Source organism: Sorex araneus, chromosome 1 (genome assembly GCF_027595985.1).
Source record: "Sorex araneus isolate mSorAra2 chromosome 1, mSorAra2.pri, whole genome shotgun sequence".
Lineage (NCBI taxonomy): Eukaryota > Metazoa > Chordata > Mammalia > Eulipotyphla > Soricidae > Sorex > Sorex araneus.
This window is the reverse complement of record NC_073302.1, coordinates 196,288,905-196,307,929: the sequence shown is the minus strand read 5'-3', so window position 1 is coordinate 196,307,929 and position 19,025 is coordinate 196,288,905. Positions and strand designations below refer to the sequence as shown.

Genomic DNA, 19,025 nt, shown 5'->3' with positions numbered 1-19,025 from the left:
AGTGAGCCCTGAGTACGCCCAGAGAGCCTGAGCACTGGGCCAGGAGTGAGCCCGGAGGACAGCCAGGTGGGGCCACGCTGCCCCCCCAGAGCCGTGGCCCCATGAGTCCTGGGGCTCAGTGTGCGTCTTCAGCAGACGGGGTGCTGAACACAGTTTCCTTTTCTTACTGAGTCTGACATCGGGCGGGGGTCCCGAGTGCTGCTCCGAGCCCCCAGAAGCCCCAGACTCAGCCTGCCGGGTCGGGGACCACTCGGGCTCCTGCTTAACCCCACCCTGCCGGGGTCGGCCCAGCTCCCGCCCCCACCCCAGCCCCCGACTCAGATTCTCTCAGTCTCCACCCGGGGGCGTGTTGGCACGCGAAGGCCCGGCCCTCCCGCCCTCGGAGTGTCCCCGACGCCGCCCCACGGGGTCTCCTCGCCCACCCCCAGCACTGGAAGCCAGGAACAGCCTTCAGCCGGACTCCGGCACCCATGGGTGAAGGCTGTGCCCGCTGCGGCCTGGGGTGAGGCCTCAGAGCCCGTCCTGGGAGGGCAGCGGGTCCCGGGCGGGGCTTCCTGGGCACGGGCACTGTGTCTAGAGAAGGACGCGTGGGGGAAGACACGCGCTTTCGGCGTTGGAGCAAATCACCTTTGTTTTGCTTTGATTCACACCCTGGGCTGTAGGGCGGGTCCTGCCCAGTGCTCAGGGATCCTCCCTGCAGTGCTCAGGGGACGAGCCGTGTCCGTCCCTGGGCTTCCTCCCCCGCCACTGAGCACACGACCCTCAGGGACAGACGGACACGCGCTGGCATCGAGCAGCAGCCTCGGGGACCAAGAGTCGGTCACACCGAGGGGCCCGGCCATGGCCAGACCTGCACTCGCCACACGCCAGACATGAAGCGCCCGGTTTGCTGAGCGCGGGCCGCGGACACGCCCAGCTGTCCCGGGGAGGCAGAGAGCGCTGGAAGCTCCCGCGTCCCGTGTCTCGGCCCAGGGCCAGGGTGGGGCCCGAGGGGCCGCTGAGAGCTGCCCGGAGGACGCCGGCTGAGCCTCAGTGAACGCCCCACTGCAGACGGGAGCGGGGTGGATTCTCCTTGGATGATCTCCTTGGATGGATTCTTCTTCAACTACCCAGAAACCAGGGAAGTTGGTGAATTCCCAGCCCCCTTTCTCCTCTGGAACCCGCAGCCGGGCCTGGGGCGCAGGGAACGCTCTGGGAGCCTCGGGCAGCCCTGAGGTGCTCAGCGATCGCCGTGGGACCGCGTGCTCAGAGCAGCCGCCACATCTAAGCACAAGAGTCGCCCAGCACTAAACACAGTGCACCTGTCTCCCCACCGCGGGCTTCCGAGGAAACTTCCCGACTGACTGACCCGGGCGAGCCACGCCGCGCCCCCCATCAGCACCCCCAGCTCTGCCCTGGGCAAGCACGGACTCTGGTGGGGGGTAAGGTCACCAGCCCGGGGGTGCGTACCGTGGGAGAAGACGAGGGCTCGGGAGGACGCAGGGCAAAGGTCCTTGCTTGGGGCTGCGTCTGGGCCCAGCGCCAGGATGCACTGTGTTCTATTCGGAGGACGCACTGTGTTCTGTTCGGAGGACGACCAGCCTTGTCATGAGCACCTGGCTCTGGCCGCGGGCTCCGTCCCCGCTTTGCCTCTGTCCGGTTAAAGAGCATCTTGTTTCCATCCGAAATCACTTTCCACCCAGTCGCCCGGCGCTGGCCAGGCCCGCTGAAGGCCGCTCCCTGCTGGCCCGCGGGGGACGGGAAACGGCCCTTCGAGCCTCCAGGGGGCAGGGGGTATTCCCGGCGCTGCTGTTGCTGTGACCTTGAGGAGCTGACCCCTGTGTCAGGTATTTCCAGGGACAATGTGTGGTGCGTACGCGTCTGACCCCTGCAGAGAGCTGAGCTCCCCCGTGGGCCCCAAGCATCCGACAAAACACAAAGTTCTCCTTTGCCCCTAGGTGCAAGGGAGAGTGAGCATAGGTGCCCCTCAGCGGGGGGGCGGTGCCTGGGCACCCGGTCCAGCGGGGAGGTACCTGGCGTCTGGGGGGGCTGCGGATTCCTGGATTCCCGGCAACCCTTTGCCTTTGGAGACACAAGGGCCCCTTTCATTCCCGAGATGCTTTTCCTGTGATGTGCTCCTCTGAGGAATATTATTATGCTAATTTCCCTGGTGGTTTTGTTTCCAAAATTAGGAGGCCGAATTCAAGGAGGGCGGAGGCTCCCGGCTCCCCACCGGCCGCTAGGGTGCTCCATCGCCCCGGCCGCCCGCCCGTGGGGTCCTCTGTCTGCCCGGAGCCCGGGAAGGGCTGCTTCCTTCCGGCCGGGTGGGCATGCGGGAAAGACGCGGGCGTGACAGGAGCGCGGCTTCTTCCTGATGCAGGGCATCCATAACGTATGAGAGAAACAAGAAGAGATGTTGACAAAAAGTACAAAAGAGTCTTGCTTAGCCCGGAGTAGATGATCAAAACCCCATTTGATTAGAAAAATAAGCTTCCCAGAGAGGCCACTTAGCTGACCACTGCCTGGTGGCTCCGGCCGCGTGCCGTGCCGGTGAGGGGCAGCCAGGCTCTGCTCTCCGCTGTGGCAGTCACCTGATTCTCTCCCGAGTGACGGCGTCTCTGAGCCAGAGGACTGTCTTTCCCAGGGTGTTCTGCTCTGCGGGGCTGTTGGAAGAGGAATTCTGCTAGAAGCCTTGTTAGACGCCCCATAAAGCGGGAAGGGGGGAGTGTAACGCCTCCTGCCGGGGCTCAGGGCGCCCGCACCCCCGCTGCCCCTCACCTGCTCATCTGGCTTGTCCCCCGACGCCAGACAGACCCAGCAGACGTCCGCACATTCTTCCCCTGTCCCTCACAAGCAGTAGACGTACCATGTGTGTGCGTGTGTGCATATGTGTGCATGTGTATGTGTGTATGTGAATGTGCATATGTGCAGTGTGTGTATATGTGTGCATTTGTGTGTGCATGTGTGTGGTGTGTATGTGTGCGTATGTGTATATGTGCATGTGTGTATGTGCGCGTGTGTGCATGTGTGTATATGTGGATGTGCATGTGTGTACATGTATGTGTGTGCGTTTATGTATACATGTGTGTGCGTGTGTGTGCATGTGTGCATGTGCATGTGTGTATTTGTGTGCCTGTGTGTGCACGTGTATATATGTGTGCGTGTTTGTGTGTGTTTGTGTGTGCATGTGTTTGTGTTTGTGTATGTGTGTATGTGTGCTCACGCGTGTGTGCATGTGTGTGTGCATGTATGTGTGTGTGTGTGTGTGTGTGTGTGTGTGTGTGTGTGTGGTGCTGGGATCGAGCCCAGAGCCTCCTCCCTGAGGACAGCTCTCCCTGAGCCAGCAGCCCGGGGATGTATCCAGCCCCTTTATCGGGACACGGAGACTTCGGCAGGGCAGCTGCCGCCCGAGGCTGTGGCAGGAGCATCTCTCCTCACCCCTGCCCTAAGCCCCCGGGCTCTGCCGGGCGCCCGACACCAGCCAGCACACAGAGAACCCCTCCAGCCCGGCGGGGGCGGGGGGCGCACCCGGAGCGGTGTCCGCAGGACAGAGACCAAGAGCAGCCCCGCCAGACGCATGCCCAGTGGCCAGGTGCCCAGAATGTGGCCCAGGCAGCCTGGAAGCTGCCACCGGGGTTTGACAGGGGCCTCGGCCCACCTGGGGCCCCTCCGGGCGTCTCGTGAGCCCCAGCCTGGGGTGGGAGAGCGAGCCCGCCTGGAGTCTGAACGCAGACGGGGCGTCTGCCTGGCCCCGGGGCTCTGCTGGGGGCTCGGGGACAGGGTGCGGAGGGTGGGCACCCCTCAGCCTCAGGGCGCGCCGCCCCTCCTGCTGTGCGTTCTGACCCTCTTTTCTTTTTTTGCTTTTTGGGCCACACCTGGCGATGCTCAGGGGTTCCTCCCGGCTCAGCACTCAGGAATCACCCCTGGCGGTGCTTGGGGGACCATACGGGATGCTGGGAATCGAACCCGGGTCAGCCATGTGCAAGGCAAACGCCCTCCCTGCTGTGCTATCGCTCCAGCCCCATTTTTTTTTTTTTTACTTTTTGGGCTTCTGACTGTCCTGACCAGTCACGTGTCACTGATTTTCCGTCTGAGCGGTCAGTGCCAGCAGGAGGAGGGGTCAGCCCGGCCGTGCAGTGACAGCCCGGGCCCAGCGGGGTCCCTGCCCACAGGACAGTGTGGGCACCTGCCTGGAGGGGACAGTCTCGTCCACACTGACCAGCCCAGAGGCCGGCCTCGAGGGGGGAGCAGGGAATAGGAGCGAAGAGCCCAGCCTGGCCCGCGCACCCAGGCCTGCCCCCGTGTGTGTTGTTGGGGGGTCAGTCCTGCCGGCTCCTTCCCTCTCTGGGCTGCAGCTTAGTTTGTGTTGTTTTGAGCCACACCCAGCAGTGCTCAGGGCGTGCTTTACTCCTGACTCTGTGCTCAGGAATCATTCCTGCTGGTGCTCTGGGGTGCCGGGGTCAAACCTGGCTCTCGCACACGCAGGGCAAACAGCTTGTCAGCTGTGTTCTCTCCCCCTCCCCCCTCTCTCCTTCTCCTTCCCCGTCTCTCTCCCTCTCCCTCTTTCCCTCTCCCCCTCTCTCCCTCTCCCTCCCTCCCCCCTCCCCCTCACTCTCTCTCCTTCTCCTTCCCCGTCTCTCTCCCCCTCCCTCTTTCCCTCTCTCCCTCTCTCCCTCCCTCTCCCCCCTCTCCCTCTCTCCCTCTCCCTCCTTACCCCCTCCCCCCTCTCTCTCCCTCTCTCTGTGACTTGGGGTCACCTGTGGTGGTGTTCAGAACTTATTCCTGGGTCTGTGCTCCGGGATCGTCACTGGCAGGCTTGGGGACCCTGAGTGCTGCCAGGGACGGAGCTGGGTTGGCTGCGTGGAGGACGAGCACCCTGGCTTCTGAGTGTCACTCCAGCCTCTTTCCTTGTGCTTGTTTATATTGGGGTCCTGTGATTTATGGACTGGAGTGATAGCACAGCGGGGAGGGCGCTTGCCTTACATGCGGCCGACCTGGGTTCGATTCCTCCACCCCTCTCGGAGAGCCCGGCAAGCTACCGAGAGTATCCTGCTCACACGGCAGAGCCTGGCAAGCTCCCTATGGCGTATTCGATATGCCAAACACAGTCACAACAAGTCTCACAGTGGAGATGTTACAGGTGCCCAATGGAGCAAATCGATGAACAACGGGACAGTGCTACAGTGATACAGAGATTCACACACTATTAATGAGGAATTCCGGCATACACCATTCCGTTCCCCCCACGGGCCAACCAGGAAGCACTCACCTTCACCCGGCCCCCATCCCCCTCCTCCCCCCGGGTAAACTCCGTTCTGTGGACCAGCTTCCCAGTTCTGTCTCTGCTGCTGCTCTCTCACTGTCTTCCTGGCCCCTGTTCTGTGCCTGCCCCCGCCTGGCTCCCGTCCCACCCAGGGCAGCCGGCCTCGCCCCTCCGCCCTCCCCGCCCTGCACAGCCGTGCCCGAGCCCCCACCAGCGCAGGCGGGCATGCGGGCCGTTCCCTGCCCCCGATGCTGTGCCAGGGCCGCGATGGTCACCGGGGACGTGCCGGGGAGACGCCCAGAGCTGCTGTGGCTGCCTCCTCCCGGGGCACCTGGAGAAAATAATCTCTCGTAAACTGTGTTTCAGGCTTTGAGACGAACTTGAACCTGAGCAGCGGAGGTGACTCTGGCGCGCCCGAGCTGGGCCCGGAGACCCGGGACAGGAACGCCAACAACCGCGGCCTGGCCCTGTCCAACGCGCTGCCCGAGACCTTCGCCGCCGAGAACGGCAACTCCGTGGCCAACGGTGAGTGTGGCCGAGCGGGCCGGGAAGGCGGGGCCTGTCTCTGCCTCTCAGCGGGCAGGGGTCCGCGGCCTGGCGGGGCACTCTGGAGGTCCCGAGTGTTGGGCCTGCAGAGCCGCCGGGCCAGAGCGGGGGTCTCAGCCCTCGGCAGGGCGGAGGCGAAGGATGCTGGGAGCGGGTGTTGCGTCGGGCCGGGTTTGCATCCAGTATCAGGAGGCTGCTCCTATGGCAGTGCTCACACCCCCGGCAGCCCAGCCCACACGGACAGCCCTCCCCATGCCTGGGGGCCGCCACGAGCCGGCTCACTCTTGTCTGTCACAGTAGCGGCCTTGGGCAGCACTCCTGCCGTGCTCGGGGGGGGGGGGGGGGGTGGGCCCGGAGCCCGGGGACCAGTGAGAGGCCCACGTGCTGGAGCCTCCCCCGGGGCCAGGCTGTGAGGTGGACGAGGGACGGGGTTCGGAGGCACGCGTGGTAGCCGGCTGCTCGCCCCTGCTGCGTGGGGGACCAGCGGCAGGACAGGGAAGCCACAGAGCCGTGTCGGGTGGGAAACTACAGCTGCAGAACTCAGGAGAGGACGAGTCTGAAGTCAGCTAAACTCGGTTGTTTAGAAGCAAACAGAAGAAACGGCCCCCCGGGAAAAGGGGGATGGGGCCAGGGAACCCTCCAGGAAGAATTCGGAGAAACAGGGAAGGAGGACGGACATTCCGGGAAATGGGCTGGAGTCTCGGAACTCTCAGGAGAGCATCTGTGGGCGAGGAGCAAAAAGCGTTTGGTGGGAAATGTGGGTGGATTTTCCAATCGAAAGTAGCCAGAAACATGGGGCTGGAGCGATAGCACAGCGGGGAGGGCGTTTGCCTTGCACGCGGCCGACCCGAGTTCAATTCCCAGCATCCCATAGGGTCCCCAAGCACTGCCGGGACTAATTCCTGAGTGCAGAGCCAGGAGTGACCCCTGTGCATCGCCGGGTGTGACCCCAAAAAAAAGCCAAAAAAAAAAAAAGAGAGAGAAAGTAGCCAGAAACAGACCGTGCGTGTCTCCGGGAGCTCAGAGCACGTGTCCTGGCCGCGGTCCTGCTGCTGGGGACCGCACACATGTGATGGCTCGTGCACGACATCTCAAAGGCGCATGGAGTCGGGGCCACCTGGAGCCAGAGATACGGAAGAGGTCCCTCCCCGGGGACCCGGTGGTGCTGTAACACCAGCCCTGGATCTTGGGGCTCGCGTCCCCGAGGGGCTGACGTCAGGTTCCCGTGGGTGGGGCGGGAACAGCGCCTTAGGTACTGGCTCTTCGTGCCCTAGCTCCCGCGGGTGCGACTCTGCGGGCCCAAGCGTGCGGCATATCTGCATCCTCGTGTCCGAGCCCCTGCACGCGTGGTCCAGGGGACGACCAACGGGATCACAAACGCAAACGAGGGGCTTTCACGGGCCTTTGCTCACGGCTCTCTGCCTTCAGGGCCAAGGCTAGGATTTCCTCCTTCCTTTTTTTTAAAAAATTTTTATTTTATTTTCATAAAGGTGTTTACAGTAGCTCATTACAGGTAATATTCAAGCACCAATCCCACCACCAGGCACCTTCCCCCCACCGTAAGAGGAACGTGCGTGATGATGGTTGGGTTTCATCCTGAGCCGTTTAGGAGATTACAAGTATATAGGTTAAACTCAAGCAAACGTGTGCTACTTTGGGTACGTCAGTGGGCTGCAGTACAAGAGGTTCGGGACATTCTGAGTCACTCTCTCCCAGGAGCTTTATTTCATAGTCTCTGGGTCTTGGCCATTGATAAGATTATATGGCGTCGGGGGCAGTTTGTGGGTGTGACTGCCAAGCTACAGGAAAACTGGGGACCTGGGGGGAGGAGGCCCAGTCTCGTTCTGAGTAAACTTGGAGATCTCAGTCACAGGTCCCACTTACCTGGGTTTTTCTGCAGGTTCCCTCATAGCTGAGGCTCATCGAAGCCTGTGGACCGTGGCCTTGAGCGTGGCTGTGTAGTTGGGTTCTGGAGGGTTTTGGCTGTCAGGGTTTGGCTGGGGCGGGGAGGAAAGCCCAACCTGCCCCCCTCCGAGTTACCCTGGTGAAGACAGCCTGGGCCACGGTCGGGACATTCTGTTGGATTCCTCCCTCTGTGAGGCGGGAGGGCCTGAATTCCTGGTCCCTGATCATCCTGGTCACTTGGTCGTTCCCAGGAGCTGGTGGCTGGCTCAGAAGATGCGGTTCCCAGACGGGATCATGAGTGTCCATCTGCCCGGACAGCTTGCCTGGCAGCTGGCTTCCCAGAGCATGTGCCTGGGCTGGAGGGGACCCGTCACACACCCTCCCAACTCCATCCTCACCGCGGGGGTCCCGCAGGGACGCCCCCCCAGAGGGCGGGCAGGGAGGGGGCGTCATCGCTGCAGCTGTATCCAGGTCACAGTGCGCGGGGCGGAATGCTCTGTCTGCAGACGTGGCTGCTTCAAGGGCAACAGACTGGGGGCACGAGAAAGTCAGTCATCTTATACGAGCTGCTCCCGGGCTGTTGCAGTCAGATCCTGGGAAGGAAAGACCCAGCGTGAACTTCAACAGCAGACACGGGCTCGGACCCAAAGAAGTCCTGGGCGTCGCCTGCTGTGGAAAGCCCTAGCAGCCGCCAGGGAGAACAAGGGAAGGGACGGCCAGTGGTGCCCCACGCCGGGGAGGAAGTTACATGCTGAAATAAAGTCAGCCGCCACCCAGAAGCCTGGAGGCCAGAGAACGTATCGTTAGGGTGAGGAGGAGTTAGGGTGCTTAGAGAGAAAATGAAAGTGGAATAACCAAGCGTGGGGAAACCCAGGAGTCTCGGATGCAGGAAGGAACGAAGAGGGGCAGAGCCAGAGGCTGAGGTGGAGAGAATGGGCAGAGATGTCCCGGGCTGGGGTCTGGCAGAGCAGCGGGCGTGACAGAGGTCACGGTGCGGGCTGGAGCGATAGCACAGCGGGGAGGGTGTTCGCCTTGCAGGGGCTAACCGGGTTCGATTCCCAGCATCCCATAGGGTCCCCTGAGCACTGCCAGGAGTGATTCCTGAGTGCAGAGCAGGAGTAACCCCTGAGCATTGCCGGATGTGACCCAAAAAGCAAAACGACACACACAAAAATGTAACAGGTAACGGCACAAAGGAAACAGCCACAGATGATCACCAATAGCACCCGGAGGAGCACTGAGCAGCAGAGATACCCACCCATCCACAGGCAGGATGGAGCGAGGCCCCTCGGGGATATCTGGAAGGGAAGACTTCCTACTTAGACACGATGAATGAGTGTGGGAACCGTTCCTCTGGCTCCACTAAACCTCAAGGGCTTACGCTTAGTGCAAATCAAAATTAGAGATACACCGAGTTAATAAGCAGTTTTACAGTCTAAGACCTCTGAAAGACTGCTGATGTAAACTTCAGGACTCCGAGCGTCTGCATGGAGCGGGATGAAGAGGAAAGGACGCATTAGAGAACTCTCGGAAAACAAGAAGCATTCCTAGCACTTGAAACCATAGATCACACCTCGAAAGAGCCAGCAGAGTACAGGGGAATGAACCACAAGCTCTTCTTTTTTTTTTTTTTTTTTTTTTACTGTTTTTTTTTCTTTTATTTTTTTTTATTTATTTTTTTTTTTACAATTTATTTATTTTTAATTAGAGAATCACCGTGAGGGTACAGTTACAGATTTATACACTTTTGTGCTTATACTTCCCTCATACAAAGTTCGGGAACCCATCCCTTCACCAGTGCCCATTCTCCACCACCCGTAAACCCGGCGTCCCTCCCACCCTCCCCACTCCCATCTCCCCCCCACCCCACCCTGCCACTGTGGCAGGGCATTCCCTTCTGTTCTCTCTCTCTAATTAGCTGTTGTGGTTTGCAATAAAGGTGTTGAGTGGCCGCTGTGTTCAGTCTCTAGCCCTCATTCAGCCCGCAACTCCTTTCCCCCACATGGCCTTCAACTACAATGTAGTTGGTGATCGCTTCTCTGAGTTGCCCTTTCCCCGGAACGTGAGGCCAGCCGCGAAGCCATGGGGTCAACCTCCTGGTACTTATTTCTACGGTTCTTGGGTATTAGTCTCCCACTCTGATATTCTATATACCATAGATGAGTGCAGTCTTTCTATGTCTGTCTCTCTCTTTCTGACTCATTTCACTCAGCATGAAACTTTTCATGCCCATCCACTTAACTACAAAATTCTTGACTTCCTTTTTTCTAACAGCTGCATAGTATTCCATTGTATAGATGTACCAAAGTTTCCTCAACCAGTCATCCGTTTTGGGGCATTCGGGTTTTTTCCAGATTCTGGCTATTGTAAACAGTGCTGCGATGAACATACATGTGCAGATGTTGTTTCGATTGTACTTTTTTGCCTCTCTGGGATATATTCCCAGCAGTGGTATTGCTGGGTCAAATGGGAGCTCAACCTCTAGTTTTCTGAGAGTCGTCCATACTGTTTTCCAAAAGGGCTGAACTAGCCGGCATTCCCACCAGCAGTGTAGAAGGGTCCCTTTCTCCCCACATCCTCTCCAACAGCGGTTGCTTTTGTTCTTTTGGATGTGTGCCAGTCTCTGTGGTGTGAGGTGGTATCTCATGGTTGTTTTGATCTGCATCTCTCTGATGATTAGTGATGCAGAGCACTTTTTCATGTGCCTTTTGGCCATTCGTATTTCTTCCTTGGTAAAGTTTCTGTTCATTTCTTCGCCCCATTTTTTGATGGGGTTGGATGTTTTCTTCTTGTAGAGTTCAACCAGTGCTTTATATACCATTGATATCAACCCCTTATCTGATGGGTATGAACCACAAGCTCTTCTTAACTAATTACCTTGAAGTTATGGTGGGTGGGGTCCCATGGCGAGCCCCATCGGTGCACAAAGACACCGTGCAGATTCTACTGCAAAGGAAGAAATGCCGGAGGCCAGCAGTATTCTAGAAATATCGAGAGCTATCAGTCAGAACACCGAGAAATGCAGGGAAAGATGCTACGAAAGATAAGAACGTGAGTTACTAAGATACAAAGCCGGCAACCAAGCTAACAGCTGTTCTTGGGGGGGGGGACAGAGAATATTTAAAAAACTAACAGAACTGATAATTCTCTGCTTTGGGGGGGTTCACACCCAGCGATTCACAGAGCCTTGCACTCAGAAATTTCTCCTGGTGGTGCTCAGGGGACCATCTGGGATGCTGGGAATCAAACCCGGGTCTGCTGCATGCAAGGCAAACGCCCTACCCATTGTACTATCACTCCAGCCCCAAACTAATCATTTTCATGGAATGATGATAAAGAATGTGGCATAAATGGCCATTTTTTGAGGTGAACAGAGGACAACCTCTATAGATCACGCAGAAATATAAAAATAATAATAGTGTGTTATAAATTTTTTTTCTCAAAGCAAAAAAGTGGATTTAGATTGAAATAATACATTCTCAATAAAAGACTCACTAAAAAAAGAGGGGGTGGGAAAGCTAAATATTAAAGGCTATTAAAGCTAAATATTAAATTAACTGAATTTTTATTATAATGCATTTCCGCATAGAAAACTTCTGTTACAAATGACTTCTAGTCAATTCTTTTGAAATTCCGAGAATGAAAAATTCCCATGTTACACGGACTCTTCCTGAAACTAGGACTAAAGGGAAGGAGAAAGACTGTCCTCATCTGCCTAAATAGTTGCTGGATTTATGGCAGAACTGTCGCGGGAAGCCTGGGGAGAGGGACGGGGGGATGTAGGGGGAGAGGGAGGGGGGAGGGAGGGGGGAGGGAGGTCGTTCTTACAGGGGGGGGAGAGGGGGAAACGAAACGGGCCTCGAGCTACACGCAGAGTAATCCCTGGCAGATTATGGGTCTGGGTGTCTGTGAAATAATGAAACTGATAGAAGAAAACAGGAGGAAACCGTTTTTCCCCCTGAGGCGAGAAGAGAGTGAGGCCTCGAACAGGCTCGGGGGCTGTTCGCCAGGAGGGACGTGTCTCTTCCTTCAGGGAAGAGCCTTGGCCGTACCGGGCCTCAGAGGGTCTTCAGACGTCCTTCAGTTTTTTTCCCCAGTTTGAGGAGCCCAGTGCGGCGCCGTGATGGGTCAGAGGGACCACACACTGGCTGGCTGCCGAGACAGTCGCGGCCCTAACCCCGCCCCGAAACAGGACCGGAGGGGACAGCAGGAAGGGGGGCTTCAGGAAGAAGGGGGGCTGACCTCGCACCTCGCATGCACCCCGCCCGACTCAGCCCTAGCGGCCCCTGGGGTCCCCGGGGTGAACCCTGAGCAGCTGGGGCGGGGGTGGGGGCGCCCAGCCCCCACCAACACTCTGGCCTCTTGCAGACCCAGCACCCCCCAACCCGGTTCTCTGCCCCAGAGGCTGAGACTGCAGAGGCAGGATGAGCGGTGGGCGGCCAGGTGCGGGCAGCGGCTGGACACTCCCGAAGGCTCCGGGCAGCACCGGGCCCGCGCAGGGAGGGTGTTCCTTTGGCACTCCGAAAAGTAAAAATAAAAACGGGATTTTTTTCCCCCTCGTTTTAATCACAGACTCAGAGGAAGCCCCAAAGTGTTCATGACTCATCCCTCGCCCTATTAAGTAGCACTTGAATGTGATAATTAGAAGCGTTCCACACCTAAACCAGAGCGCCTTGGCACCGCGGAAGGGGGGCAGCAGTCAGAGGCTTTCTGACGCCAGTGGAGACTTCTCGGAAATGAAGTGCGACTCCCGGCGAAGATTGGGAGGTCGGGACCGGCAGGCGGCGAGTTCGGGGTGTTGTCATCCCCCCATGTGTTGTAGTGTGTGTGTATCTGCTCTACACACGGGCACGGGCAGGTTATGGGACTTCCACGCGGCCCGTGTAACAGTCTGGAAAGGCGGGAAACAGTAACACGTGCCCCACCAACCCCGTGTCTCAAACGCTCTCCGCGTATCTGATTCTCCACTTGCGACTCGGCTGCTGCGGTGTAGACAGACAGCTGCTCCAGCCCAGATTCTGTTTGTGCATCTGTGGCTTCCGTGGTGGACCTGGCCCCTGGCAGGTGTCGGCGTTCCCGATACTCCGTCCCAGCTGCCCGCGGCTCCTGGGCAGCTGCCCTCGGGGCTACTGTGCGCATCAAAAGCGTTTTCAGTCATTTGCACACTGGACCCGTCCCGGCCTCGTCCCTTCCCGTGCCCCCACCAGCTACCCCCTAGTCTCCTGCCACGGCCCCCACTGGTGTGTGAGGGGTTGTTTGGGCCGTATCTGACAGTGCTCAGGGCTAACCCCAGGCTCTGTGCTCAGGGGTCTCCCTTGGAGGGGCCGTGGGGACCACAGGCGATGCAGGGGTTGAACCCGGAGCCGTGAGCGAGGCAGGTGCCTCCTGGCCGTGCTCTCCCCGCCCCTCCATGTCTCTATGACCATATCCGTGGCCCCGGGAAATCCTGGGGGCCAGAGGGGCATTACAGCCCCCCCCCCCCACCGTGAGAGGCAGTGAGAGCCCTTGAACTCCCTGGAAATAACCAGGGCATGGTGATGGATATTGTCATTATCTCCCAAGTTTCCACTTATCAGAGAACATTTGCATATTTACTGACCAACGTGATTACAAAACAGATCACAACGTCACAAGCTTTTGTTAAACTGACCACGCTCTCGGGTGAGGGCCAGAAATGTGCTTAAGCAGAAACCCAGAGATCCCTTCTTTCCATGAAAGAGATTACCTCCTAAGGTCTTGGATAAGAATTATTTGCAGAGGAAAAAATAGCAAAGCGTTGTTTTTCCTTACACCGAGGCTGGCATTTTCCGAAATATTAAAAGCGGTATTTGAATCACAGCAATGGCCAGAAATGTGTGACACAGTAGTTTTGCAAAATCATGTATTTCACGGAGTTTGCAGATGTCTGATAAGAAGTTAATTGATTCCTTCTGACAGCCATTTTGGAGGATTTAAGGACAGTAACAAATGAAAAGGGAATTTAAGATGTTAGACTACTGGGAGGTGAAGATGCTGAGATCATTTGCCCCTCGCTTGTGCTAAAGTCTTGTTCTCTGGCTCACCTGATATGAATGCATACTCTACCACACAGAAAGAGAAAGTAGAAACTTCCCTTCTCCAAAATATCTAACTTGCTGCCTCAAACGGGCACAAGAATAGCTTGGGAAATGGTGGTAGCAAATTAATATTTAAAAAACGAACCTATTCTAAAATCAAAATTAAACTGAAACCAACAGAATAAACCAAAAAAAAACCTACTTTAGACTACAATAATGGCATTTTTGTGGACTGTGTTCCCTGAAATTAATAATTAATAGTATAAATTAAACCTCTTGGACAGTCGGCATTTTAGGCTTCCGCCTGTAAACAATAATTCGTTCAACCCCAGGACACAGTTCTGTGCCTAGAATGCTGTTGCCGCAGGTTTTAAAGTTGGTCGTGAGTCGTTATGCAGCGAAGACCTGGGAAAAGGTCAAGAGTTGTGTCCAGGAAAGGAAAATCACGTGAGTTTGGAGTTCAGCCTTTCAAAGCCGCTTTCCATGTGTGTTTGTCCACTTTCGTGAACACCGAGAGTGCCCGTCTCCTGGGCCTTTGGCGTAGTTACCACCATCTCCGGCACGAGGCCGGGCAGCCCGGGCACACAGCAGGCGTTTTATTGAATCAACGCTGAGTGCCACACAGAGCGCAGGCGGGTGCCACCTCTGTGCCATGCAGACCCAAGGGACAGGGTCCCCCAGAACACAGGATACACACGGAGCAAATCACGCAAACAGCCGTGATACATACATGGCACAGAGGTTTCTGAGGCTCCTGGCCACTGACCAGCGGCCCATGTCACGAGCTCGTGGACGTCCCAACTTAAAGTGTGGAAGGGAAGCAGGGCTGGAATAACATGCAGTTCTAGTTGAATCAGAAATAGCGTTATTTTCTAGGAAACAATTTCTCTTTTGAATGCCAGTATCTGCGTGCTACCTCTGCTTCCCAGAAATAATTATCTGTTTGCTCATTTGCTGAAATATAGTTATGTGTGGGTAATTATAGCTATCACTTACTTTAATTGCCATCCTTTTGCTGATGTGAGCACAGACTTAGATCTTTTTTTGTATACTTAATTATTCCCTGGACTTGTGGTTATTTATCATTAGATTAGAGAAGAGTTTTTAGTGTTAGAATGCTTTAGTTATATCCAACAAAATATTGTGAATTTAAAGATGCTTCTTTTGTAGGGAACCACAGATATAAAAAATTCATAAGAAGACCATTTTATGTTCAGTTTGATTTTCTCTCCTGCTTGAATGTACATTTTATTGCTGAACATCAGAAAAATAGCAATTAGAGAAAACAACCGTTGCATTTGGCTTTATGTTTATCATCCTGTGGAGACTGCTTCCCTGTAAAATGGGTGCTGTGTTCACCCCGGGTGCGGGGTACAGGTTATCCGCCATGATGGAGGGCTTTTGTGGGGGTCCCCCGGCGGGGGCCGTTTCAGAGCCCGAGGCTCTGGGCTTGCCAATAGACGGAGACCCTGAAGCTCCGGCCGCCCGGTCCTGGCCCAGGCAGCGTGGTGTCCGCTCCAAGTCAGGCCCGGGCCAGCAACCACAGTGAGCCGGGGTGAGTCCGTGAAACGTAGTTATTGGGGCTGGAGTGAGAGCACAGCGGGGAGGGCGCTTGCCTCGCACACGGCCAACCCGGCTTCAATTCCCAGCATCCCATAGGGTCCCCCGAGCACCGCCAGGGGTGATTCCTGAGTGCAGAGCCAGGAGGAACCCCTGCGCATCTCCGGGTGTGACCCAAAAAGGAAGGAAAGAAAAGAAACGTAGTTCAAGTACCCTCCCCTGGGGGTCTGTGCTGGGAACCTCCCGGAGCCTTTGGGTCTGGAGCCGAGAGCCGCCGGCAGAGCTCAGCCCGGCACGGGGACTCGTGTGCGGTCATGGGTTTGTGGCTGCGGATCGCAGCACCGGGGAAGCCCCTCCAAGGGTCAGAAGTCAGTGAAGATCCGCCCCCCTCCCGGGCCCTCGGAGCTGGGTCCTCGCTGCCGTCGGGGCCCCTGTGCCCACCAGCTGCCCGTCAGGCGCCCGCGCTCCCCACAGCCACGTGCTCCTGCCACGGAGGCCACGGCGGTCTCTCTCGCTCCTGTTCTCCCCCCGAGTGGGGGCGTCCAAGGCCCTCCCTGCGCTCGGCTCGGAGCGGGGTCTGCCCAGCCTGCATCCGAGCCGCCGCTTCTCTGAGTGCCTGTTTCTGGGGGGAGCTGCTGCGGGAGGGGGGGAACCGCCGGTGTCCGGGTGCGTCCGCAAACCCGGCAAGCCCCAGGTCACCGCACACGCGTGCCCGCCCGCCCCAGCCCTGCCACCCTCCCGCGCCCACGGCCGCTCTCCAGCCCCGCCCCAGGCCCATGCGGACACTGCTGGCTGGCAGCTGACTCTCGGGTCAGACGCCCACTGGCCGCCCTGAGCCGCGTCCTGCCGCCCGCACTCACCCTCACGCTGGCCTGTAGCGGGTCCCGAGGGCGTTTCTGGGTGGGCGCGGTGGGTGTGCAGCCCTGGACCCGGTGTGGCCCCTGTGGCCCCTCTTTGTTCGCGAGCGGCTAGCCGCACCCGTTCCCACGCCCACGGTCATGCTCTCGCACGAGAGCCCCCTGGTTTCCCTCTGGGGGTCCCCGAGGACTCGGCCAACGGAGACTAAGAGGGTCTGAGGCAGAGGAGGGGGCACGGTGCCGCCTGCTTCGCCAAGACCCCACGTGAGAGAAGGACGTCGCGTGTGCCACGCATAGACCGGGCACATGCGGGGTGCAGGTGCAGAAACTGACGGTGCCGCCCAGACGAGGCCATCCCAGCCCTGGGAGGGGCGGGAGCTGGGGGCTGGGGGGCTCGGGGAGCCTCTGTTTGACTGGGCCGGAGGGCTCACAGGAAGGTGGGCAGGAGAGGAGCCGCCCCGCCCGGGCAGAGCCAGAGCGGGCACAGGAGCTGGCAGGAGAGGCCGGGCCAGGGACAGGCCGCCGGGCCGGGCACACTGCACGCCTGCAGGCAGGACGGTCACGGCGGGGGGCCCCAGGGCGGCCGCGGGCTGGTCCGGGTGGATTTCCATCTGGGCGTCTCGGGTGGGGCGGGAATGTGTTTCCGAGACGGACACAAGATGAGCCTGTGGGACGGCGCCAGCAACGCCCCCACCCCCGGGCTGCCGGGGCCCGAGTCCTAGGGCTTCTGTGGGCAGGGACGCCTGTGCCCACGCCTGCGGCGAGCCGAGGTGACTCGTGAGTGAGTGGGGAGCAGCCGAGGGGCCCATGCGGCCTCGTCCCATGCGCGGGGCTGGGCTGAGCGGGTGGCAAGAGCCAGGCCAGGTGGAGGACGCTGAGTCTGTGGCACGGGCACCGGGGTCCGAGGCCGGGAGGGCTCGCGAGGCCTGGGAAGCGGATGAAACATGGAGCTCTGACTTTGTCGCTCATGGAATGTTCTGGAACCTCAGTGGACAGACGGGGAATATGGCGCTTCTGGGCTTGCTGTCGGGACGGGCTCGTTCCTCTGAGGTCATCACGATCCTCTCGCGATCATCTCGGCCCACCTCTGGCTCAGCCATCGTTAGAGAGTAAATTGTGTCTAATCTTAATTTTTAAATCAGATAAACACGGCTTCTGCCTCCAGCGCCAAGAAGTCCAGGGTCTGTCTCTTCTTGTGCACTCCTTTCTTTTTCCTTTCCTTGTTTCTTACTTTTCTTTTTCTTTCCTTTCCTTTCCTTTTCTTTTCTTTTCTTTTCTTTTCTTTTCTTTTCTTTTCTTTTCTTTTCTTTTCTTTCCTTTCCTTTCCTTTTCTGTCTTTGTTTTCCTTGCCACCTGGGCTATGCCCAGCACTGCTCGAGGCTATTCCTGGCCCCTGCTCAGGAGTGACCTGGGCAGTGCTGGGTCCAGCCGGCCCTGCCCGCGCCCGGCCCCCCTCGCTGTCCCTGCGCGTCTCCCTCTGAGCTGCCGTGCGTGCTGGTCTCCACGGCTCCTGGGCGGTCTCTGTCCGGTGTTCGGTGTCCCCCGGAGTCTCTCTGGGAGGGACGCTGGGTGACCGTCCTCTTTTCCCGCAGGCTCCCTGGAGGAGGACAGGCTCTGCAGGCTGTCAACGGGCAGCCCAGCCATGACCTCGTTCCAGAGGCACCGAGAGAGTCCCACGGCTCAGGTAAGGCTGCCTGCTCTGCGGGGCCCCTCTGGCGGGGCGGGCTAAGGGCCGTGCTGCAGGTTCAGGCTGGGCTGGTGCTCTGGGGGGCTCGCCCGGGGCCCCTGCTCCGGGCCAGGCTCCACTGCACGGCACGGCACTGCCAGATTAGCTCGAGGCTCTTCGGCTTCAGGGCAAACTCTGGTTTCAGGAACTGCCGCCAAATGCCACTCGGGGCACCCGGTGCCTGTAAGATACTGCAGAGGGGGGGCTGGAGCAATACCACAGCGGGTAGGGCGTTTGCCTTGCATGCGGCTGACCCGGGTTCGATTCCCAGCATCCCATATGGTCCCCTGAGCACCGCCAGGGGTAATTCCTGAGTGCAGAGCCAGGAGTAACCCCTGTGCATCGCCGGGTGTGACCCAAAAAGCAAAAAAAAAAAAAAAAGATACTGCAGAGGGACGAGAGGGGGCGGGGCTGAGGCTGGCGGGGAGGGGGCAGGGCCAGGCACTGGCCAGGGAGGGGGCAGGGTCAGGCGCTGGCTGGGGAGGGGACAGGGTCAGGCGCTGGCGGGGGGGGCACAGGGCCAGGTGCTGCCCTTCCCGCTGCCATGCTATCTCGTCTCCGAGCACAGGCTCCCAGGCCCCTCCGAGAGGCCCCTCAGCAGGCTCCAGAGGAAGTCTGGGGCCCTGGGTGTGGCCTGGAAACAAATGCCTGAGCTCTGACGAGGTAGGCCAGAGAGATGGCGCGGGGACGCGGCGCCTGCCCTCGTGTGGCCCGTCAGATTCCCGGCACCACCATGGCCCCCACGCCGCCGGGAGTGATCCTCGAGCACAGAGGCGGGAGTCAGCCCTGCACACGGCTGGGTGCGGCCAACGTACAGCCATGGGAGCCTCTGTGTGTATTTACAGATGCCTCCGTGGGGCGCAGGGGGCCAGAGAGAGAGAGAGAAGGAGAGAGAGAAAAGGAGAGAGAAGGAGAGAGAGAAGGAGAGAGAGACAACGAGAGAGAAAAGAGAGAGAGAAGGAGAGAGAAGGAGAGAGAAGGAGAGGAGAGAGAGAAGGAGAGAAGAGAGGGAGAAGGAGAGAGAGAGAAGGAGAGAGAGACAACAAGAGAGAGAAAGGAGAGAGAGAAGGAGAGAAGAGAGGGAGGAGAGAGAGAGAAGGAGAGAGAGACAACAAGAGAGAGAAAGGAGGGAG

The 19,025-nt window shown here is 58.5% G+C and overlaps 1 protein-coding gene across 1 annotated transcript in view; it reads left to right on the top strand.

The window, feature by feature from the left end:
* Positions 1–19,025, top strand: part of MYO16 (myosin XVI) — a 310,488-nt gene that overhangs the window by 274,117 nt on the left and 17,346 nt on the right. Inside the window, 2 exon segments of the mRNA XM_055126930.1 lie at positions 5,609–5,767; positions 17,759–17,850. Coding sequence (XP_054982905.1) covers positions 5,609–5,767; positions 17,759–17,850 — 251 coding nt within the window.